General features: G+C 36.6%; 2 protein-coding genes across 3 annotated transcripts in view; both read right to left on the bottom strand.

Annotated features, from left to right (window-relative positions):
* The window catches only part of smc6 (structural maintenance of chromosomes 6), a 32,446-nt gene extending 12,086 nt beyond the window's left edge, over positions 1–20,360 (bottom strand). The window contains exons 1-22 of one of the 2 annotated variants that reach the window (XM_066705556.1): positions 20,299–20,360; positions 18,953–19,114; positions 18,428–18,545; positions 18,047–18,152; positions 17,345–17,481; positions 16,522–16,583; positions 16,237–16,317; positions 15,976–16,077; positions 15,740–15,859; positions 12,478–12,573; positions 11,998–12,144; positions 11,559–11,647; positions 11,234–11,398; positions 10,295–10,473; positions 9,689–9,890; positions 6,343–6,457; positions 6,040–6,200; positions 4,284–4,419; positions 3,170–3,250; positions 2,673–2,843; positions 2,342–2,479; positions 168–313 (exon numbers count right to left, since the gene is read on the bottom strand). In XM_066705556.1, coding sequence (XP_066561653.1) covers positions 168–313; positions 2,342–2,479; positions 2,673–2,843; positions 3,170–3,250; positions 4,284–4,419; positions 6,040–6,200; positions 6,343–6,457; positions 9,689–9,890; positions 10,295–10,473; positions 11,234–11,398; positions 11,559–11,647; positions 11,998–12,144; positions 12,478–12,573; positions 15,740–15,859; positions 15,976–16,077; positions 16,237–16,317; positions 16,522–16,583; positions 17,345–17,481; positions 18,047–18,152; positions 18,428–18,545; positions 18,953–19,093 — 2,693 coding nt within the window. In that variant the 5' untranslated portion in view covers positions 19,094–19,114; positions 20,299–20,360. Of the gene's footprint in view, positions 1–167; positions 314–2,341; positions 2,480–2,672; positions 2,844–3,169; positions 3,251–4,283; positions 4,420–6,039; positions 6,201–6,342; positions 6,458–9,688; positions 9,891–10,294; positions 10,474–11,233; positions 11,399–11,558; positions 11,648–11,997; positions 12,145–12,477; positions 12,574–15,739; positions 15,860–15,975; positions 16,078–16,236; positions 16,318–16,521; positions 16,584–17,344; positions 17,482–18,046; positions 18,153–18,427; positions 18,546–18,952; positions 19,115–20,298 lie in introns of those variants that run through there. The other variant, XM_066705564.1, reaches the window with a different exon arrangement.
* Positions 20,361–21,418: 1,058 nt separating this feature from the next.
* Positions 21,419–23,883, bottom strand: sf3b6 (splicing factor 3b, subunit 6). Its single transcript, XM_066705544.1, has 4 exons — positions 23,728–23,883; positions 23,081–23,199; positions 22,026–22,164; positions 21,419–21,858 (listed from the first exon to the last, which is right to left on the bottom strand). Exons 1-4 carry the CDS (start codon positions 23,755–23,757, stop codon positions 21,769–21,771), a joined length of 378 nt encoding a protein of 125 aa, XP_066561641.1. The 5' UTR covers positions 23,758–23,883; the 3' UTR covers positions 21,419–21,768.
* Positions 23,884–24,692: the final 809 nt, after the last annotated feature.

Here is a 24,692-nt window from a genome sequence, read left to right as displayed (position 1 = left end):
ACAGGTTGTGCAATTGCACAATCAGGGAATGTTCAATATTTGTATCAGATCTTTCAAATGAATACAGCTGTCTAAATCTCCATCCCCAGGGATCAGATTGTAACCCGTCTTTGTTTGTAGTCTTGTGGGAACTCCCCTGATTAAAGTAGCTTTAAAGTGGGTCCTACTTTATGACCTGCTCCTGGTCTCCATGTTGGCTCTGCTCTGTGCTGATGCACTGTCTCAGGCGCGTTATCTCGGTGTCAATACTTTTGGCACTTCTATCAACAGGCAGCCGTTGAGGGGAAATCTGCTTGGCTTTAGCCACAGTCTCCTGTCAAACATGAAATATAAAAAAATTAAATTGAAACTGCATTGTTTTCAGCCCAAGTTCCTTTATTAAGGCAAATGCACACATGTAACTCCACAGAGCAGTCAACTGTATTTCATATTTTCTTTCTAAAGGAATTAGGTATCACACTCCCAAAACACATTAAATCATTTATGTTTGAAAAACAAATGGAAAAATGTTTGAAAACATTTCTTATTGTCATTATAATACAAATATGAAAGGCGGAAATCAAGCTGATTAAATACAGAACCGGAATGTGCTGATTCAATAAGGAGCAACATACACTCACCTAAAGGATTATTAGGAACACCATACTAATACTGTGTTTGACCCCCTTTCGCCTTCAGAACTGCTTTAATTCTACGTGGCATTGATTCAACAAGGTGCTGAAAGCATTCTTTAGAAATGTTGGCCCATATTGATAGGATAGCATCTTGCAGTTGTTGGAGATTTGTGGGATGCACATCCAGGGCACGAAGCTCCCGTTCCACCACATCCCAAAGATGCTCTATTGGGTTGAGATCTGTTGACTGTGGGGTCCGGTTTAGTACAGTGAACTCATTGTCATGTTCAAGAAACCAATTTGAAATGATTCGACCTTTGTGACATGGTGCATTATCCTGCTGGAAGTAGCCATCAGAGGATGGGTACATGGTGGTCATAAAGGGATGGACATGGTCAGAAACAATGCTCAGGTAGGCCGTGGCATTTAAACGATGCCCAATTGGCACTAAGGGGCCTAAAGTGTGCCAAGAAAACATCCCCCACACCATTACACCACCACCACCAGCCTGCACAGTGGTAACAAGGCATGATGGATCCTTGTTCTCATTCTGTTTATGCCAAATTCTGACTCTACCATCTGAATGTCTCAACAGAAATCGAGACTCATCAGACCAGGCAACATTTTTCCAGTCTTCAACTGTCCAATTTTGGTGAGCTAGTGCAAATTGTAGCCTCTTTTTCCTATTTATAGTGGAGATGAGTGGTACCCGGTGGGGTCTTCTGCTGTTGTAGCCCATCCACCTCAAGGTTGTACGTGTTGTGGCTTCACAAATGCTTTGCTGCATACCTCGGTTGTAATGAGTGGATATTTCAGTCAAAGTTGCTCTTCTATCAGCTTGAATCAGTCGGCCCATTCTCCTCTGACCTCTAGCATCAACAAGGCATTTTCGCCCACAGGACTGCCGCATACTGGATGTTTTTCCCTTTTCACACCATTCTTTGTAAACCCTAGAAATGGTTGTGCGTGAAAATCCCAGTAACTGAGCAGATTGTGAAATACTCAGACCGGCCCGTCTGGCACCAACAACCATGCCACGCTCAAAATTGCTTAAATCACCTTTCTTTCCAATTCAGACATTCAGTTTGGAGTTCAGGAGATTGTCTTGACCAGGACCACACCCCTAAATGCATTTAAGCAACTGCCATGTGATTGGTTGGTTAGATAATTGCATTAATGAGAAATTGAACAATTGTTCCTAATAATCCTTTAGGTGAGTGTATGTTTAACACAAACGGGGAACTCCAAAATAACCAATCACATTTATTTGCAACAGAATGGGACAGACTGCATATACTCCAAAGGGATTGTTTAGGACAGATTAGTTCAATTTCACACACCATACTAATACTCATACGTGTATTCTGGGATGTTCTACCAGCTTTCTAGTAAAGTACCTGGCATATAGGCTATTATTCTCCTTCAAGATGCTTTTACATTACAATGTAAGTTTTATAACTATGAACACTGTAAAAAGGCTCTGTAATTCAGGTGTATCTAGGATTATCTTCTTCAGGTCAGCTGGTTAGGAGTTACAGGATCACTACTGACAAAGTAATCAAATTAAATGTCAAGATGTAAAATGTAATGTAAAATGTAAATCGGGGAACACAAAATAAGAGAGGTTCCAAATATAACTGCCAATACTCTAAAAAACCTAACAAAAAAAAGCTTTTGTTGGAATGATTTACAACCTTTTCCTGTGTAACACTGCTGTTACAATGTACCTGTAGTTCCTCCTGTTTAACAGCCAGCTCACTTCTCATGGCCTGGATGTTATCTTGGTGCTCTTTCTGTTTCCTCTCCCAGACCTTGAGAATACGCTCCAATTTATTTGCTTCAGCTTCAGCCTTCACCAGCTCCTCCTATTTAACATTAAACAACTTCAGACTTTAACTTCTTAAAAGATAACCAAACCAACAAACAAACACACATTCTATTGACAGCACGATAAAATCACTGATCTTCTGCTTCCATCTGTTTTTCTTGGGGAGGATACGTAATTTCTCGTTTCTCTATCCTGATATCTGTTAATTCTACTCTCCATTTCACTCTTACCTTAATGGGCTCTGTTTCTTCAACACACAGTTCCATTCTGTTTTTTACATAGTGGTATTTTGAATCAGCCTCAGACACAAGTTGTTTGTGCTTGTCCAGCTCTTTCTTTTTTTCTTTCACATTCTGCTTCTCAGCTTCTATTTTTTGCAGGATATCCTGAACTTCTTCTTCCTGCAAAAATGTGTAATTTGGGTCAGTTTACATGTTACAATTCTTTAATAAAACTCCTAGGCAAAGACAGAAAAATATAATATGTGGAACTATGAAGTTGAGCTTCAAAAGAATACAATATTACTGGAACAAGTAATTTTATACTATTATTATTATTATTATTATTATTATTATTATTATACTATCTTTAAAAAATATGAAATGACAAGAAACAATCAATGCTGGCAAAGTGTAATCTGTCTCATCCACACTATGGAATTGCATATAAATGTATTCAGAATGGAACTGTATATGGGATCTGTGATCAGAAATAAAAATAAATTTACCAATGAGTTGTTGTCCTCTGTCTGAGGTTCCTCCACATTCTCCAGTTCTGAAATAGCTGCCTTTACCTGGTTAACACTAGCCTGCCAAAGCACATTTAAACAGATATGGCATAGGTAAAGCAATTAATTGTATATTTCCAGACCAACTTTGTATTTATATATTAAAGGGAAATGTTACAAAATCACAAAGACAACCAATTTATAAGCAGAATGTCAACTTAACTTACTTAGCTGTGTCAGTGGCGAGGATAAGTGTGTTTCCATAATACAGGGATTTATATACATCACTGGCCTTTTCATTTTATTGATGTGTATACATTTCTATTTCTTTAATTAATAAGCACATTGAATAAATACATCAGCAGAAAATGTATATGTCTTAGGGCTTCACTGAACGTGTATCCTCGCATGTGTCAAAATAAAGTAAACAGACCATAGATGTTTCTAGTCAAGATAAGACAAATTGGGGAGGGGTTGATATATGAGGGAGACAGTTTTGGGGAAATATATCTGCCTAGTAGCAAGTGCCAGTAAAAGGCATTGCAGGCTTGAAGTTGTAAGCTTATTTTGTTTTCTGTAATGATAAGGAATGTCCTTGAATTGTGTTTATGTGAGTTCTGCCTGCTTGCAGAGAGATCTTGAACTGTCAGAACTGTAAACTCTGTCAGACTGCCTTCTGATTTCTCTCCCTGCAATTGCTGGACAAATAACATGCTTTGGTTGACTCTGAACCCAAATTCCAACTGAATTGGAAATCTTTAATATCTGTGACATTACTCTGTTGCAAAATAACAAAAACAATCCATTCAGGGTTTACATTATACATGTCATGTTTTCCTTTTCAATGTAACATTAGGGTCTATACTATTCAGTCTTCAAAGGAAATGGCTTTAAATAGATTACAATTTATTTCCAGTTAATTTATGTATCACTTGAAGTTAACACTTGTTAAGGTCATCATACCACTTCCTGAATTGCAGGACTAGCAATCTGCCAGTGAAACCAATATACACTGCAAGCGTTTGTGTTTTCTACGTCTGCTCGAAGCTGTTATGTAAGTTCACACACCAGAGAGAGTTTGCATGTGCAACACATGTTAAACTGCATGGATTACCTGATTCCTTTTATCATTGATAATGATGCTCTGCAGGTCATTTTCCATCTGTTTAATAACTTGGGTGACAGAATGAGAGTGCTGCTGAAACCTGGATAACTGGGCTGTTTCATTTTCCACCTCTGACTCCACCAGTCTAAAACAAGGACATGGGAAAGATTATTAAAAAACAAAACAAAAAAATCGTACCCAGGACTGTGCAATCTCACAACTGAATAGAGTAGTTTCAAGGTTACGTTGGATTTTATTATTCTGTATAATTATTTGACATGGTTATGTTTATTTTATAAAACTCCAAAACAGTAGTGTAACTAAGTCTGTCTGGTACATTAAAACATCTGTTGCCGGAACGCCATGCCGTAGAGAGAATACAGTTAGGTCCATAAATATTTGGACAGTGACACAATTGTCATCGTTTTGGTTCTGTATGCCACCACAATGGATTTGAAAGGAAACAATCAAAATGTTCTTTAAGTTTAGACTTTCATCTTTAATCTGAGGGTAGTTACTTCCAAACTGGGTGAACGGTGTAGGAATTTCACCCATTGTTATATGTGGTACCCCCAATTTTAGGGGCTCAAAGGTATTTGGACAAACTAACATAATTCTGAGTTAAATTGTGAGTTTCAATACTTGGTTGCAAATCCTTTGCAGTCAATGACTGCCTGAAGTCTGGAACCCATAGACATCACCAGATGTTGGGTTTCTTCCCTGGTGATGCTCTGCCAGGCCTGTACTGCAGCTGTCTTTAGTTCCTGCTTGTTCTTGGGGCGTTTTGCCTTCAGTTTTGCCATGCTCAATTGGATTCAGGTCCATCATGCTGGTATATTGATCTTTCTTTGTCTCATCTGTCCATTGGATGTTGTTCCAGAACTGTACAGGGTTCTTTAGCAAACTCCTTCCTGTGTCCTGTTTACATCTTGTGTAAACCCCCTGTATTTACTCTGGTGAAGTCTTCTCTTGATTGTTGACTGACACAGATACGCCTACCTCCTGGAGGGTGTTCTTGATCTGGCCAGCTGTTGTGAAGGGGTTTTTCTTCACCAGGGAAAGAATTCGTCTGTCATCCACCACAGTTGTTTTCCATGGTTTTCTGGGCCTTTTGGTGTTCCTGAGCTCACCAGTGCGTTCTTTCTTTTTAAGAATGAACCAAATAGTTGATTTGGCCACACCTCATTTTTTTCCTACCTCTCTGATTGGTTTGTTTTGATTTCTAAGGCAAAACTGAATGCAAAACGCCCCAAGAACAAGCAGGAACTAAAGACAGCTGCAGTGCAGGCCTGGTAGAGCATCACCAGGGAAGAAACCCAGCATCTGGTGATGTCTTTGGGTTCCAGATTTCAGGCAGTCTGGATTTGCAACCAAGTATTGAAACTCACAATTTAATTCATGATTATGTTAGTTTGTCCAAATACTTTTGAGACCCTAAAATTGGGGGACCATATATAAAAATGGTTGTAATTCCTACACCGTTCAAAGAATTTGGAATACCTAAATACCCTCAAATTAAAAATTAATGTCTACACTTAAAGGACATCTTGATTGTTTCCTTTCAAATTCATCATGGTGGAGTACAGAGCCAAAATGATGACAATTGTGTCACTGTCCAAATATTTATGGACCTAATGGTATATGCAGTCACACAAAGACAATGTGGTCCTAAAAATGTTCAATGAAACATACAATCTGCTAATTTGTATTTAAGTCACAAATTCATATGAAACAAAAGTCTGCTGGACAGTTACTGTTCACCCACCTAATTTCTGCCTCCAAATCCCCACCAAGATATTTGGCTCTGCAGTACTCAGCAGAATAGTAACGGTTGTTGTAAACTTGATCCCCATCACCAGTAAAGGCCTCCCGGCAGTTTTTAGGAGGTCTACCCTGCTGCATGACTTGCCTGGCTCGGTCATTGTCCTGCAGAAAAAAAGAAAAACAAAGAGAATTACTACACATCAGCACAAAAGCCTATGACATTAATTTTAGTACTCTACAACACTAAGGAAGTACAACATTTTAAGTTGAGCTATAACCTCTAATAATAAATACAAAATCTTACTTTGATGACCAATATAGCCTCAATGTTTCTCATGTCAATCAAACAGTTGGCAACCACAGAATTTGGTATGTGTAAGGTTTCAAGCACCGAAGGAAATTCTGGGTGGTGAACGCCGCTGAAATAGCAAATTGACAAACAACAATAACAAAATACTTTTTTCTCTTCATTTCATAATATGTACACAACAAAGCAAAGCTGCACAACAAATATCATAAGATCACAGAATATTTATGTAAACCTATTTCAATAAAATGTGTCATTTCGCCTTTCATCAGTTTTCAATTCTAGGTCTTTTGTTTTTTTGTTCCAACTTTACTCCAAATACCTTTAGATGTATTGATCCTTCAATTAATTCACTCCTTGCTTTCAGATAGTGTATGGCATGATTTTGGTGTATCATTTCCAAGACATTTTACAACCCACACTGTTTTCACGCTGTCCTCAACTTCACATTAGGGTTGCTGCCCTGTTGCTGTCTAAACACCTGTTAATAGGTTATCAACTAATTATGTACAGATACAGGTGGGATTTACATTATCAAACTCTCTTACTCTACGTATTGGGTCACTTGTTTAATTTGCATGCAGCTGGTCATTACAGCAATACTCCGAAATGAGGGGAATTCTGAAATCAAGTGCTAGGAGTTGACAAGTGCTAATAAAGTTCTAATCCATAAAAGATAATCATTAAAGGGTTCAGTAAAGTCTACATGATCAAGAGCTGTGTTAAAACTCAAACCAACAGAAACAGGGGTGACAGACCATGCCATAAATGTCACAAGAAGAGTCCCATATGCTTAGGTTGCCAGTTTAGATCCAGGCTCTCCCATTTCCTAATAGCACTTTATTATTAACGAAGGATGGTCAGTGGGTGATGGAGATAGAGAGGTAATCAGTCTCATACTTCAAAGGCAGGGGCACATGCCAAGAGTTTGATCTTGTTATCTGTGGACAATAAGTCTGCCCCACTCTGTTAAGACTGAACTTATTTCTTCCATTTTATTTGTCAGATTCTTGTGTCTGACAATTTGTTAGAATGCATAATAAGACCAGCTTTTGATTAAGTTCATGCCTTGGCAATGCATTTATATATATTTATATATGCAGCCCGGGGCCCCAGGCAATTGCCTAGGATGCCTACCCCCTTGCGACGCCCCTGGGCATGGACTCCACTAGACCTCTGAAGGTGTGCTGTAGTATCTGGCACCAAGACGTTAGCAGCAAATCCTTACAGTCCTGTAAGTTGCGAGGTGGGGCCTCCATGGATCGGACTTGTTTGGTCAGCACATCCCACAGATCCTTGATTGGATTGAGATCTGGGCAATATGGAGGCCAAGTCAACACCTTGAACTCGTGATTCATTAGACCAGGCCACATTCTTCCATTGCTCCATGGTCCAGTTCTGATGCTCACGTGCCCATTGTAGGCGCTTTCAGCAGTGGACAGGTGTCAGCATGGGCACCCTGACTGGTCTGTGGCTATGCAGCCCCATACGCAACAAACTGCAATGCACTGTGTGTTGTGACACCTTTCTATCAGAACCAGCATTACCTTTTTTAGCAATTTGAGCTACAGTAGCTCGTCTGTTGGATCGGACCACACGGGCCAGCCTTTACTCCCCATGTGCATCAATGAGCATTGGCTGCCCATGACCCTGTCGCCCGTTCACCGCTTTTCCTTCCTTGGACCACTTTTGATAGGTACTGAGCACTGCAGACCGGGAACATCCCACAAGAGCTGCAGTTTTGGAGATGCTCTGCACACAGTTGTCTGGCCCTTGTCAAAGTCACTCAGATCCTTACGCTTGCCCATTTTTCCTGCTTCTAACACATCAACTTTGAGGACAAAATGTTAACTTGCTGCCTAATACACTCACCTAAAGGATTATTAGGAACACCATACTAATACTGTGTTTGACCCCCTTTCGCCTTCAGAACTGCCTTAATTCTACGTGGCATTGATTCAACAAGGTGCTGAAAGCATTCTTTAGAAATGTTGGCCCATATTGATAGGATAGCATCTTGCAGTTGATGGAGATTTGTGGGATGCACATTCAGGGCACGAAGCTCCCGTTCCACCACATCCCAAAGATGCTCTATTGGGTTGAGATCTGGTGACTGTGGGGGCCAGTTTAGTACAGTGAACTCATTGTCATGTTCAAGAAACCAATTTGAAATGATTCGACCTTTGTGACATGGTGAATTATCCTGCTGGAAGTAGCCATCAGAGGATGGGTACATGGTGGTCATAAAGGGATGGACATGGTCAGAAACAATGCTCAGGTAGGCCGTGGCATTTAAACGATGCCCAATTGGCACTAAGGGGCCTAAAGTGTGCCAAGAAAACATCCCCCACACCATTACACCACCACCACCAGCCTGCACAGTGGTAACAAGGCATGATGGATCCATGTTCTCATTCTGTTTACGCCAAATTCTGACTCTACCATCTGAATGTCTCAACAGAAATCGAGACTCATCAGACCAGGCAACATTTTTCCAGTCTTCAACTGTCCAATTTTGGTGAGCTTGTGCAAATTGTAGCCTCTTTTTCCTATTTGTAGTGGAGATGAGTGGTACCCGGTGGGGTCTTCTGCTGTTGTAGCCCATCCGCCTCAAGGTTGTACGTGTTGTGGCTTCACAAATGCTTTGCTGCATACCTCGGTTGTAACGAGTGGTTATTTCAGTCAAAGTTGCTCTTCTATCAGCTTGAATCAGTCGGCCCATTCTCCTCTGACCTCTAGCATCAACAAGGCATTTTCGCCCACAGGACTGCCGCATACTGGATGTTTTTCCTTTTTCACACCATTCTTTGTAAACCCTAGAAATGGTTGTGCGTGAAAATCCCAGTAACTGAGCAGATTGTGAAATACTCAGACCGGCCCGTCTGGCACCAACAACCATGCCACGCTCAAAATTGCTTAAATCACCTTTCATTCCCATTCGGACATTCAGTTTGGAGTTCAGGAGATTGTCTTGACCAGGACCACACCCCTAAATGCATTGAAGCAACTGCCATGTGATTGGTTGATTAGATAATTGCATTAATGAGAAATTGAACAGGTGTTCCTAATAATCCTTTAGGTGAGTGTATATCCCACCCACTGAAAAGTGCCATGATCACAAGATTATCAGTGTTATTCACTTCACCTGTCAGTGGTCAAAATGTCATGGCTGATCGGTGTATAAATATATATAATGCACACTCAAAGTTCTTTCCCATACTGAAACGGAATGGAATAGTGTACTAAATCATCACCTGACCTCAATGCCTATCTGCAATGTCATTTTATTCACACCTTTCCATTTCATGTTTAAGAGTTAATGATGCTTGAAGCAGTGACTTACCGTCCTTGTATATTATACATATGATCTGTAAAAGGGATGACAATTATCTGCGGTCGGTTTCCTTTAGAATAAAATCGAGACATAAGCCCCTGAAGGACCTTTTCATCTTTGTAATTGTCACAGCAGAAGGTCTTCATGAAGTTCCGCAGGCAGCTTTCAACAGCAACTGCAAGGCTAGGGTCTCTCAGGATTATGCATGCACCTGCAAGATTACACAAGAGCCTGACAAAATTGAAATGTTGAACTTAGTACACAATCAGTGCAACATCAATATGAAGGTCTGATGAAGATCTCAGCTTCTCTGTTTGTTTACAGAACTTGCTGCTTGTGCACTTTCTGTTTGAATTTTCAGGAGATATTTTGCCCTCACCTATTTTCACAAGCAGGACACTCATATAAATGCATTAACTGTGCATCTCTCTCATTTAATGCCTGTCACAAAAATAAATTATATCAACCAAATAATTTAAGTAATAATTCTAGTAATTATTTTATACCACTGATTTGTTTCTCTGGTGTTTCATAATAAAGTAGACAATACACTTGCTACCTTCTGTGAGTAAAGTAGACATCATTATTCTTGTTAATTTAGCAGTAGATCCTTACCTATCGGGCCTACTGGTTTCTTTATAAACCGTCCCTGGTCATATGCCCTGTTTATTGTGTCAAGTAGTTCTGGCATATGGTCACCAAATCTTTTGAGCCTATTGGATCTGCTTGCCTTCAGTTGGTTTAACATTTTCCTCTTTGATTCTAAAGAAAGTTGTATTTTCTTCTCTTCCAGCCTATTACAGATGAGAATAGGATCAGTTATTAAAGCTCCTTTATTCAGTTATTCAGTTACACAGATCATCAAACACTCAGTACAAATTAAAAGAGAGAATCTGTGCAAATATATTTTTTCATGTATGTATCACATAGCAAATCTCCAAAGTAATTTGATAAAAAGATAAATACCTGTAACCCCATTATTCCTGAGATTTTGCTGCTAAAGTGAAGGGAAAAACCTGTAGGCCAGAATTTAAAGTCTGCAAGCACAAAACCCTGTTTACTTTCTATTGATTACCACTAGTGACTGAAGCTCTCTGTATTGAGGCCTGCATATTGTTTTACTGAAAATGACTGTGTGAATGTAATAAACTACTGGGATAGAGTGTGCTCACAATACTGATTTAGAGAAGTGCCCATCAAAATTAGATTTCAGAAACGCAGATAAAAGTCAAAAGTTTGAGATTAAAAAGATTGAAGTTATATTTAAGAAAGGAATGTAAGAGAGATAATTATTTAATCAGACTGATGAAGATGTGTTGTCTGTATGCTACACATGTGTGTACTGGCATGTTTCCCACTCATTCTTTGAGTTGTGAAGAAGAGGAGTTTGTGTGTTCTCATTTCCTTGAAGTAGTCAGAGAGAAGGTGTTTTCAGCTGATACAGACCTTTCCCTGTCTGTTCTTGTACCAGAATAACTAACTGACACCAGAAACTGGACTGAATTACTAATCCACTGCAAAGAGTAGTGCCTATTAATAAATTAAGTCCATTACCTTAGCTTGTCAAATTCCTCTTTTTCTTTAAAGAGAGACTGTTGCTTCTCCTTAATGTGCTGACTCAGTGCTTTGCCTTCAATGTCTAGATCAGCCAACTGATTATTTAGTGAAGATATTTTCTTCTGACGTTTCAAGTGCTCATCTTCCTGATTGTGGTTCCCACTACAGGTGTGAAGCAATACAGAGATGAATACCACAGAAAAATGCTTGTAAAATGTTTACAGCTTAGCCCTGCACACCACACCATGAGCCACAATAATGTATCTAATTATCTGCTGATCAATTAATCAATCAAATGAAGAGACACAAAAAAGGCACTCACCTATTTTTTAGTTTCTCAATCCTTCTTTGAAGAAGACTGCAATCTTTTTCCATTTGCTTCAATTTATTCTGAGTGCGGAAGAAGACGATCTAAAAAAACAAAAGACTATCGTGGGAGTGTATAGAGAGCACTGGTAGAAACTCAGTTTGCAATAATTTGTCAATAATATTTTAATAACATTAAAAAAATACATAAATACACTTAAATGACTTTTCTTCTGCTATGATAGTCCATCTCAGACCTTTGCTTAATATAATCAAATTATTCCCATACACAGGATGATTCACAGTTTATTCCTGCTGGAGCTTCATGAACACTGGAGACACAATAGAGGAACACCAGTGTCAATCTAGTACTGGATTATACATTGATACAGTGCAGTGTTGCACTGTTAACACACACCTTTGCAACAAGAGGAATTAACATCTTTCACACTCACCTCCTGCTCTTTGTGGGCTTTGCTCCTTTCCCTTGCTTGCTCTTTCAGTCTTCGGCTCTCTCCCTCAAAGTAGCTTTCCTCCTCCTTCAGATTCTCTAGCCGCTCTTGAATCTCATGGCATGTCTTTTCTGCTTTGTTAATTTTATCCTGAAGAAGAACAGATAGAGGAGGCATAGGTAGGCATGTGTGATATATTCCTGGAGGGAAAACGGTGCATTTTCATCTTATGAAAAACATATAAATTTCTGTTGGCATAGATGTATATCTGGGGGAAAAATTTAAACATTTCCTACAAAATATCTGGTTAAATGACCAATGCCTATCTACTGGCATGGATTTTTTTTTTTTTTTTTTATCAAACACTATTCTATACACAGTGATATTCTTAGTAATGGTGGTTAAATTTAACATATATAGATAAGAGAGACTATATATAAGGATACCCTGCTGTTTTCTCAATCAATGTTCTGGGGTGCATACCTGGTACTCTTCAAGTTTCTCATTGTATCTGTCTCTTGTTTCTTCACTCTCTATGTGATCTTCAAGCTGTTGTTTTTGCTTCTCTACCTCTCTTACCTGTGAAAAAACAGAAAGTCAGTATCATCAGAATCCTTTTAACATTTTTTAAAGCAGAATATTATTATCAACATGGCGAAAAGGTTTTCCTTGTTCAATTTAGATATAATCATAATATTGTGCCTTGGATTACATCAGCACTTCGACTAAATTGCAAATTGTGAATTGAATTCTCTTCTTGACACGACTCCGGAGTTTTTTTCGTTCATAGCAAATGCAAATAAATACTTGTTATCAATTGTTAAATAAATAAATTGTTTTCTGTGATTGTCTGTTGGGTGTGAGTATTGATTCAAGCAAGTACAAGAACAGACAGGTAATGGTCTGCATCTGACAGTAAATATCTGCTTTGCGGAAGAAACAGTAATCTTCATCATGTTATTTTGCTGCTAGATACATTCCTTGGTGTAACTAAAAAAGACACTACCTGAAGAGTCAATTGCTGTCTTTGGCATAGGGAGGGGGGGAACAATCAAGGAAACCAACAAGGGAAATCAAAGGAAACAATCAAGATGTGCTTTAGGTGTAGATTAATTTTAGGGTAGTTACATCCAAATTGGGTGCATGGTGTCGGAATTACACCCATTTGTATATGTGGTCCCACCAATTTTACAGACTTGTATTTGGACAAACTAACATAATCATGAATTAAATTGTGAGTTTCAATACTTGGTTGCAAATCCTTTGCAGTCAATGTGAAGTCTGGAACCCATAGACATCACCAGATGCTGGGTTTATTCCCTGGTGATGCTCTGCCAGGCCTGTACTGCAGCTGTCTTTAGTTCCTGCTTGTTCTTGGGGCATTTTGCCTTCAGTTTTGCCTTCAGCAAGTGAAATGCTGCTCAATTGGATTCAGGTCAGGTGATTGACTTGGCCATTGCAGAGCATTCCACTTCTTCGCCTTAAAAAAGTCTTGGGTTGCTTTCACAGTATGCTTCGAGTCATTGTTCATCTGCACTGTGAAGCGCTGTCCAATGAGTTGTGAAGCATTTGGCTGCATCTGAGCAGATAATATAGCCCTAAACACTTCAGAATTCATCCTGCTGCTTTTGTCAGCAGTCACATCATCAATAAATACAAGGGAATCAGTTGCCTTGGCAACCATACATGCCCATGCCATAACATGCTTCACAGATGAGGTGGTCTGCTTCAATCATGAGCAGTTCCTTCCATTCTCCATACTCTTCTCTTCCCATCATTCTGGTACAAGTTGATCTTTGTTCCAGAACTGTACAGGGTTCTTTAGATGTTTTTGGGCAAACTCTAATCTGGTCTTCCTGTTTTTGGGGCTTACCAATGGTTTACTCTGTATTTACTCTGGTTTACTACTTTGTTCTTGATCTGGCCAACTGTTGTGAAGGGGTTTTTCTTCACCAGGGAAATAATTCTTCTGTCATCCACCACAGTTGTTTTCCATGGTCTTCCAGGCCTTTTGGTGTTCCTAAGCTAACGTGCGTTCTTTCTTTTTAACAAATGTACCACATAGTTGATTTGGCCACAACTAATGTTTCTGCTATCTCTCTGACTGGTTTGTTTTGATTTCCAAGGCAAAACTGAAGGCAAAACGCCCCAAGAACAAGCAGGAACTAAAGACAGCTGCAGTGCAAGCCTGGCAGAGCATCACCAGGGATGAAACCCAGAATCTGGTGATGTCTATGGGTTCCAGACTTCAGGCAGACATTGACTGCAAAGGATTTGCCACCAAGTATTGAAACTCACAATTTAATTCATGATTATGTTAGTTTGTCAAAATACTTTTGAGCCCCTAAAAGTGGGGGGACCACATTTAAAAATGGGTGAAATTCCTACACCGTTCACCAAATTTGGATATAACTAAATCCTGTCTGGTGGCGTACAGAGCCAAATTGATGACAATTGTGTCACTGTCCAAATATTTATGGACCTAACTGTAATCTCTCTATGGCATGGCGTTCCATCAACGGATGTTTAAAGAGATGTCATAAACTGTTTGTGAGATAGGACTAAATCTATCAGCTGCCGCATCTATCCAGTCAGGGTAACCCCGTTCTTTAAAATTAGTCTTTTAAAATGTTCAACCAGTACAATGTATTACAAAATATTCTGCCCTAGGACTTAATTTTAAGGTTATTTGACAACATTGGCACATCATAAATTCTGAACCTTCTTTAAAAGAGATTTTCAAGGCATTATCACTTGTAATACGCAAATGTTATTTATATGATTAAATACATTGGTAAAACAAAAAAGAGTCTTAAGACTAGGATCAGCAAACACAGAAGCAGTATATGTAGACAAGACTTATTGAATCCGGTGGCACTACATTTTTTACAGAGAAAACATCCTATTGTATCCTTAAAATATATAGGGATTGAAAGAGTGGGGGGACATTAATCGATTGCTGTTACGCAGAGAGACATTTTGGATTTACTATTTAAATGTGATGTCTTCCAAAGGACTTAATGAAGAATCTGATTTAAAACCTTTTCTGTGAGGGAAAATATATTTGTAAATCTGTATGTTTTTTACTAGGAATATGATTAATCTTTAAAAATACAACAAAATAACCCTTGCTGATGTTTAACAGGTTTTTGTTTGATATGAAATTGCATGTATCTCATGTGTATTTATTCATGTGTGATTTCTTGTGCCATGACTTAATTATTTAAACCTGTGTCTTGTGGTATTTATCAAATTAAAATGATTATAAAAGAGACAATGCTAGCAGGTATTTTGATGGAATTGTGGCAAGATGATGTGTATTAACTCTCATTCATGAGATTGAATACTTAGTGTTTTTTATCACCTGTGTGTATTTGATTAATTAAGTATTAACCAGACGGTTTGCAAATGCGTTTCATATCCTGATGAAGATCTCTGGTAGTTCGAAACATTGCTAATAACCTGTGAAGCATGGGCTAAATAAATACATTTTATTTTTGGAGCTATAGTAAGTGTGCAGGTATTTCTTTCTTTTTATTCTATATGATCTTTTTCAATACCCAGCACCTTCAAAGATATTTAGCTGTGCGTGTGATTAATCTTTTTTGTACAGTTGTGTCACTGTACAAATATTTATAGACCTGTATATGTTTTTATTCATTTCAGCATTGTCCCTTGAAAGGTTTGAATTAAACTTGCTTATCTGCCATTGGAGGAATGCAAGTGCTGCATAAATATTACATACTAGAGCCCAAGCCATTTGTTGCTTCAGATCTTCCAAAGTCGCCTTCATTTGATCTAATGATGACAAATTTTCATAGCGTTCCTTCTTCTGTAGGTATACTTGTCTGAGATCTTTTAGGCACTGAAAAAAATAAGAAAGGCATTTTGCACTACTACATATAATTCACACAACTACTTGGAAATTAATCCTTATCCATATTTTTCATGTACTGCATTGATTTTGTATCTATCTTTTACCTCTTCTTGTCTTTCGACTTGGTCACGTGTTATTGCTTTGGTTTGCTTGATGTGAATATAGTCCCTCTTCATCTGTTCAAGCAGAGTAGCCTTCATGAAAAACTAAATACGACACAAAACAAGATCCAATTAATAAAAACAAACACTGTGTGAAAATATGAACGGATTACTAATGGTACTAAAAGAACTGGAAGAATGATCTTTGATTCCCATTCAAACAGTCTGACCATGATACTAAGATTTTTTTTTTTAAATACTGACCTTATATTTATCTGCTTCACTTTTAGAATGCAAAAACTGTTTACTCATTTCTTGATTTAATACTGAAACAGGATTATCCACCTACAAAATAAGAAATTCATTATTTTCACTTCTTCCACAATCAAGAAAAACTTTTCTTTATTGTTTCCAATATCAAAAAATAAAACTGTAATTACAAGGGTACATTGTAAATATATGTGGCACAAACAGCAGATTTGACGATTAAGGGTCATATTTTGTCTGACTTTATCATATAGGCTAATACACACAAGCATTGACAGTTACCTGGATATTGAAATGATCCAAAATAGCAGTTAGCTCTTCTTTTTTGTTTGAAATTACATGTCCTAAAGGTGAAAAATATATTTTTTAAGTAAAATGAAACATAAGAAAACAAATAAATAAACTCCTGTTTTACAACTGACTCCTAATTTTTTTTTATCCAACTTAAATGGTTATAACAATTTCTGAAATATCAACTTGATTTGTAATTCATTTCTTTAAATACTTTCAACTGTTTGGAAAAGAGTATTACAATTGCAAACCTTGAGCTCATGTTATCTGCATTGGTACAACTTACCATAATTACAGTTCTCACTGTTCAGTTTTGGAAAAAATAGTGACGAAATGGAGGACCTTGAGACAAGCAAGAGGGAAACCCAGACCATACAAGTGAAACCAGGAACAGCAAACAGCTAACCATGAGATGAAGAAGAAGTGGCCAAAAAGCAGATCACAATGTGTGTCCACAAGGATTATAGAACAAAGCATGAACAAGATAAAGTGTTTGATTTGCCATAATGGAATAAAAGCATGTGGGCACGTTTATAATGTTTTGGTCAATAGATGTTAGTGTTTGTAAACAGTACAAATAACAGTAATAGTTATTGTGACATTTTGAACAACAGATTATTGAGAGGATTGATGCCTCTTCACAAAATTGGGAATTTAACAGCAATCTGCTGGCTCCCACTCGAACTAAACACTGCTGAACATACTGAACAGAATGAGAATGTTTAAACTATTTCTAACCCATCTATCAAAGTTCATCATCCCTCAAAGTGGACTCTGCAAACATATCAGAAATTGATATTAATGCATATCTTACCCGATTTACTCTTTAGTTTACATGTCCGGCTTCCATCAGCTGAGATGCGCTGTTCAATAATGATGCAGTCACCATAGAGGTCACCTTTGAATGCATCTGTTCCTCTGTTCCGTAGTTTTATTGTTACATCTGCTGAACTAAGGGTAAAATGCAACATTATCCATACAGAATTAGCTCAGAAAAACGTACACAGATTATGAATGACAAGCTATTTAGATTAATTGTGTTGTGCTGAATAGCTACTTTTGAAAACAAATATTGAGCCTTGGCAAATGAACAACGGCAGATCCAAAACAGAGTGGAGTCCAGTTTCAAGGCCACATTAGTGATCACTACCATGCTTCAGTCTGCTCTGTTTGTTGTTAGGTGATTTGTCACATACAATATTTAATATTGATCAAATCTCATTAGAAATAACTATCAGAATTACATAGAAAGCAAATATGAAACTCAACAAAAAATACATGAATTTACCCCTCTGAACTACTTCTTAATGTGTGTGATTTGCACCATTGTTTATTGTGATCTAATTTCTGGTTTGGTACTGAATGAAGTTCTGAACCTCCAGACAATTGACAGATTCACAGATTCACTTTATATGGGCAAATGTGTTTATATAGCATGATGGATGTAAATCACTAAAAGATGTACTGTAGAATTTCTAAAACTTGTGCCATGCACATAGAATTTGAAAATACGTACTTTTCTCCATGTTTCACAAACCCTTTCAGAGATAACCCCCTGCTTGTAATTGTTGCTTTACCACCAAGACCAACAATAAGGGCTGTCAGAATAGCACTTTTCCCACCTTAAAAAACAAACAAATACAAACAAATACAGACCTGCATTTCAGAATTTTTCAACTGATAACCTCTTAGGTTCTCAAAGATTGAGTCACAGTTTATGCTCTATTCAGAGAATCACTAAAGTAAGTCAAATGTCAATACTTTCTGAACAAACAGATTAAAACACATTGAAAGTGAGAAAAAATTACTTTGAACATCCTATAAATCTACAAATATTGAACTATTCCAACAAAGGTTTGTGTAACACATAGGTTTCTGGTGTGTTTTTATTACTTACTTCCGTTATTGCCAACTATGAAGTTCACATTGGGTCCAAACTCAAATGGTCCCAACAAATTATGACACATAAAGTTCTTCAAAGATATGCTTTCTATGACCCCAATGTCCCCTACACTCTACAGAACAAGGAAAACAGAGAGATATATTTTAAAAGGATCATATCAAAATGTTATGCATGCAGTTGGACAAGCAAATATGATATTTAACCCTACCATATTGATTTGTTATATGGGTAACAGTAGCAGAACAATTTACAAAGTAAAATATTTGGCATTTATAAAAAAACAGGTTTATATATATAAACGTAAAATGTTTTTTCAAAATACTAAAATAAAAATGAAAGCAGAACAACTGTATATTTTGGTTGACTCTCACAGCTAAAACAAAATATTCCTAGTTGTCCACATTCTTTACAAAATCCTAATTCCATATTGGCTGCCTTCCTTAATATACAAAGCACTGATACATATCATTAGCATATACCAAGCATTAATTCATATTCCCTACAATAAATTATACCAACCGAGTTTGAAAAATGGTGACCATCTTGATAGTCATCCAGGTCAACTGATTCATCTTCATCCCCAGCCAACCTTGTCTCCTCTGTACATACTCTTTTGTTGTGTTTAAATCCACCAAGGTTTTTCTCTTTCCTCTTGGACATTATTTATTTTATGTAAAAGGCCTTAAGACAATAAAAAATATATAAAAAGATTCTTCTACTTATTTTCTTAGACAATGAGGGTTTCATATTATAATGAAGTCTGGGTTTATAATACATAATAGCCATATTAGAAAATGAAACACGTTGGCTTTTAGTGCACCACAAAAATATCAATCAAAAACAATGTAAATGCACCATAGACACTGCCATTGAAAACTATTTGAATAATTTTCAAATGACCATACACACCGACATGCAAACCTATCATGTCTACCACTTCCCGTCCTTTTGTCTGCGCATACATGCTGCGAAGCTCTGCAGACCTGCACTGAGAGACCTTTCACAAGCGGCTTGTTGTGTTTGCATCGTGCGCGTTACACGCCTTCAACGAGTTTGTCTTCTGAAAAGCGTATTTGCTGGAATACACGTTTTGCAAAATGACAACAGAATATACAATAGGTAAACAAACGATCTTTAAAAGTCAATGCATTTATTTCGCCTTGTTAAAAAACACGTATTATTACAATTTTATTGGGCAGTACTACTTTGATCCCCAACGATGCATGAAACCAAACCATTCTGACTAAAGGTTAGCAAAGTTATATGTATGCCAGCAGCATTATAGTTGTTGTTTTGTGTTTATTTTCTGCGAGTCTTGCATTTATTATCTAGTAAAATGGTGCTCGCGGTTTGGAAACACAACCCTGGAGACCCACGCCAGCTCACCTTTAAATATTCAAATGGATACAGCGACCAAACACGATCACACACCGCAAGTGCGCAACCCGCCCGATTTGACCCACTTCAGCCCACGTTTTCTGGCCCAATAACTACGAATAAGATCAACTTCAGTCTCACTCTGCACCATGTTAATCCAATATACACATTTTAACATACGTTATATTTAATTTAAACCGCTACTACACTTGGAGGCACGATATATAACAAGCCGTCTGTAGACTAATCCGAAAGTGTTTTACTAATTTACAAAGTAACTGTTTACAGTACAGTGAAGTATTATCCCCACAGTAATTCACTTCTGTCAATTGTACATTATTTTGGTGTCGTTTCTCTATTTAGCCTAAGTAATGTTCCTTTGTTTGTAATATCGAAAAGATTAATGCTTTTAAAATAAGGTAAACAATTAATATATAACTAAAAAGTTAATTTCAATTCATTCCAATACTGAGGAAAATATATCCTACCTGTGCAGTTATAGATGTACGCCGCACTTCTGTCCAGACTTCCTGGTCAAGCAGAGCCAGAGCAGAGTGGGCGTGTCCTACACTGTCACTTGAACAGAAAACAATCCGCATAGAGGACTTTCTGCAAATACCTTCAGATAGACTAACTTTAAACATAATAATAATGTGCGGTAGCACCAGTTTAAAAAAGGAAATTAACCCTAGGAAGGTCACACTAAAGTTTGATGATTTTGGGATAAATGCTTTGATGCTAAACATGAAGTTCACATATTATTGTTTAAAACTCAAAGCATGTCTGTGTATATACTTTGGTCTTTTATTTAAACTTCAGATTTTTATTTTTTCATTTAAAATGCATACTGAGCAACACCAAATATGCAAGACTTAAATGTGTTCTGATTATTTTTAACTAAAACTACAATCCCAAATGTATAAGAATCCAACTACAAATATATGTATATAGAGATCTTGTCTTGTTTTGCTCTCCTCTGTGCCTGCTGGTTATATTGACTTATGTTCATTTTAACTGTATTGAATTGTCATAGTTTTAAATCTGTGGGGTTTTGAAGGTTGCTATACCAAATAAAAACTGAATGATTTTTATCATATCTGTACAATGCATCTTTCATATGGAAACATGTATAAAACCAAACAGTGGATTCACATTGATCAGTTAAAAATCAATGCTATACCATATTAATGTAATTGTGTACTTTTGTTTAATATCATCTCTAAGGATCAGACAAAATGTTGCCTCCCTAGACATACACATAGATAAATAATGAGAAAGCAAGATGCATATTAAACCAAGAAAAATTGTGTCCTTCATTACATTATTGAATGCATGCTGACCTTGTAAGTGCATGTACCAGTTCACACTGTCACAGTTTAAGAATGAGACATGTGCATTTACAAGCAAGCAAGTTACTTTCAGACCAAATACTGCGATTCATTCATTTGGTTTGTTACACCATATTGGTGGGCAGACCTCAAAGCAGAACAGATGCACATTGGTAAGAGATCAAATAATCTGCAAATAACCTTTCATTAAGATGGAAATGGAAAAACAAGCAGATTATTTCAAAAACACCACTGTGAAAACAAGACAAAAAACAAAAACTAAAAACAAATCAGTATTTATTAACAAGGATACACTGCTTAAAGTCCACAGCAGTGCTGTTTTTCAGTGAAAACTGGACATTTGAAAAGATTATAAAAGCTGCAAAAGGAACATATGTTTTATTTTTTTTCAATCTTAACAGACAACAAGACATATTGTAAAGTGGACATAATAAATCCATTACTTTATCACAAATCATACAATTATACATGAGACCTTGTAAAAATAAAATAAAAAGGCTATTGTGGCCTTTTGTCATATTTATGATACAGGGAAAACAATTCCATATGCAATGAGGGAAAAAATAAAACAAAAGAGTTCTTCAAAGTTTGAATCAGTCCATGGGTTGTTTATTTTGGTGGATCTGTGTTGATGCCATATTTTTCCTTGAGAAGTTTCAGCTGTTCCTCTTTCTTCTTTGTATCCATTTTCTGGAAAGCCTGGAGAAAAGATCAACACAATTGAATCAATTTTTTAATAAATTAGGAAAAAAATACAATGTTTCTCATAAGTAATATGTATTACCCTTGTCTTTAGCTATGTACTTTCAAATACAATACAACTTTATATTGGAATAGAATGTTATATTGTTTCTAATTATACATACTCTGTTTGCATTGTAGTACAAGACAACCAGATATCTGTTGCAGACATTAAATCCAGATAAGTGATCACAAGCATTCTTGGCATCAAAGATGTCTTCATAGACAACATAAGCGGTTCCTCTGGTTTCTGGAGTGTTCCCTCTAGAAATAAACAATATGCAGTATATGATTAGTGGAATGTAAAGCAATTCATGTTACCCAAGAAAAAAAAAATGCAACTTTAAATAATAATACTGAGCTCCAAATGGGTACCTCCAGTAAAGGTATCTTAAGATTACCAGAGTAAATATACACTTATGTCACTTACAGACAGAAACTGTAGTCTCCTGGGGAAGCACTAGAATAAGAGAGCACCACTGGAATAGGGCAATGGTTTCTGTTGGAAGATACGTGGCTAGCTGTCCAACAGCAGCACAATAACTGATCTCTATCACCTAATTAAAATAAAGGATTATTTGACAATAAATCTCTCAGTTCATTTGTGCATCTAAAGTAGCAAAACATCTTGAACAGCAGGGATGACTTACAGGATTTAAGGGCAAAACAAAAGTGCAAAAATACGAATACAAAATAATGCAAACATAAAGAAAGAAAGAAACTAAATAGATTAGGTCCTCCCTGATCGTGATTGTTTACTATATTTAACAAAAACATTTTGAATTTAAAAAATTAAAAGTCCCCTTGAGAGAACTTGCTCTTGTGATTTATGTTCTAGGTAAAATGTATAATAAACTTGTAATAATGATTTCAATTATTAATTTCTGCCTTGGCATTTCAAACTGAAAAACAACTATTGTTGCAATTATTCTTACCATATACACTTTCTTTAAAAACTCAAAGTTAAGTTTTGCAGAAACCGATCGGTATGAAAAGAGCAAGAATGCAAGACTACAATAGTCTATTATGGTATTTAAACGGTATCAAAACTTTACATCATATAGGTTTATCTATGAAAATTCAAGTTTTAATACACCCAATTCCCAAAAACATTCTATACATATTTGCACATTTATAGAATATTTTATTTCACAGATCATATAACCGTATACAAACTTACACTCTGATTTGCCGGATTGGTCCATACTTTCCAAAGATATCATACATTTCTTCTGCAGTAATTTTGTAGGGCAGATTCCTAATATACAGGATTCGATTTACTTCTGGTGGTAAACGAATCTGGAAACAGAAAATGTTAAATTAGAATTGAGAATTAAATTAACATTAAATAAACAACTCACTAAATAGTAGTTTGAGTTACATGTTCTACTCTTAACAAATGATTGTTGTGTTCTCCCACAATAATCTAGACGAAAGAGTACATTCACTTTTGATTTATGTTGTTAAGGTGTATATAATTAATAATACTACATCAAAAAAGTATTAACAAACCACCTCAGAATATTATTTTACTTTACAAAATGTTTTTGGTAAACGTTTATCTTAAGTAATAGCTTATTACAAAGCATTTAACATTGAAAATAGCAATGAAAAAAAATATTATAGTTAGCTTTTTAAATCTATTTTTTCTCGAATACATATTTTATGTTTGAACATAAAAGACAGGTTAACTTACTGTACTGATAAGATTTAAAACTAAGCATAGTATAATCAAATGAGGCCTAGTCACAACGTACACAACTAATCACACTACCCTGAAAATACATTCGTACTATTGAAATACATATATGTATATAATGTACATACGTTAGCTCTTTTTGCAGCTTGCATAGCCATGATTGCGCCTTCTTGTTGAAAGAAATATCTTTAAGAACGAAAACAACACAGGACGCACACAAACAGCGATGCAAAATGGCTATCTTAAGGAAGTATGATTCTTGTTGGCCGCAGGCTGATGACGACTTCCGGCGCTGTTAAAGGCATAAATGTACCATAGATATTTGGAATCATTTTAAATAGAGTTACGGGTGGCCATCTTGAGTGATAATAAAATCACTATACTCAAATACTAAATAGAAAATTAAACGTAAAAAAAAAGAATAAAAAGAATTCGATATATAAAAAGTCCACAAAACAACACCAGAGAAAGTAACATTACACTTAAATACACAAATGCCTGATGACAGCTAACTATCTAGCAGTTTATTGCATTTTAAGGGTATTTTCAATTCCCCAACTGTCCTTCTAAGTGTCAGACGTTTCATTGTATTTGCTGACCAGTGGTAGAACAATGGCTCTTAGATTAGTGTCTGTGTCACTGTGCAAGTTAGCACTGTATAAGTAGATGTACCTCAGCAGCAGTGATGTTACAGTATTCAGATTAGTAATAGTTGTGTGTGTGTAGGTTACAACCTGTTAGTGTCTCTCAGTCATTCAGTCATTAAAATGTCCTAGATAGAGTAATGGTGTATTGTATTGGACAGAAGTGATGCGGCCTTATCTTTGGCCTGTTGTATAATTGCTTATTATATTACCACACCACTGGTCTGTGTGTATGTGTTTGTAAATAAATGAGTGTGTGTAGTCTATACACTAGGTATAGTCAGAAATACAGTTTATTGTATATAACAGAGGTAGAGAATTTAAAATTTAGGACAGTACACTACATGATATCCCTTTTATAATGCAGGACATGCACTCTGCTCTACTCCATACTGTGTTTTTACTGCAGGAAATCACAATACATGTTTACTATGATTTCACCATGGTAA

This window comes from Amia ocellicauda, chromosome 1 (assembly GCF_036373705.1).
Source record: "Amia ocellicauda isolate fAmiCal2 chromosome 1, fAmiCal2.hap1, whole genome shotgun sequence".
Classification (NCBI taxonomy): Eukaryota; Metazoa; Chordata; class Actinopteri; order Amiiformes; family Amiidae; genus Amia; species Amia ocellicauda.
The sequence above is the reverse complement of the archived record's forward strand: the minus strand, read 5'-3'. Positions and strand labels throughout refer to the sequence as shown.

Bases quoted from the DNA above. Each gene is read 5' to 3' on its own strand.
- sf3b6 (XM_066705544.1), bottom strand. From the start codon at position 23,757: ATGGCTATGCAAGCTGCAAAAAGAGCTAAC. The intron at 23,200-23,727 runs GTATGTACATTA...TTCTGTTTCCAG, and splicing joins AAGCTGCAAAAAGAGCTAAC to ATTCGTTTACCACCAGAAGT. The intron at 21,859-22,025 runs GTATGTATAATT...TCTTTTCTCCAG, and splicing joins TGTACTACAATGCAAACAGA to GCTTTCCAGAAAATGGATAC.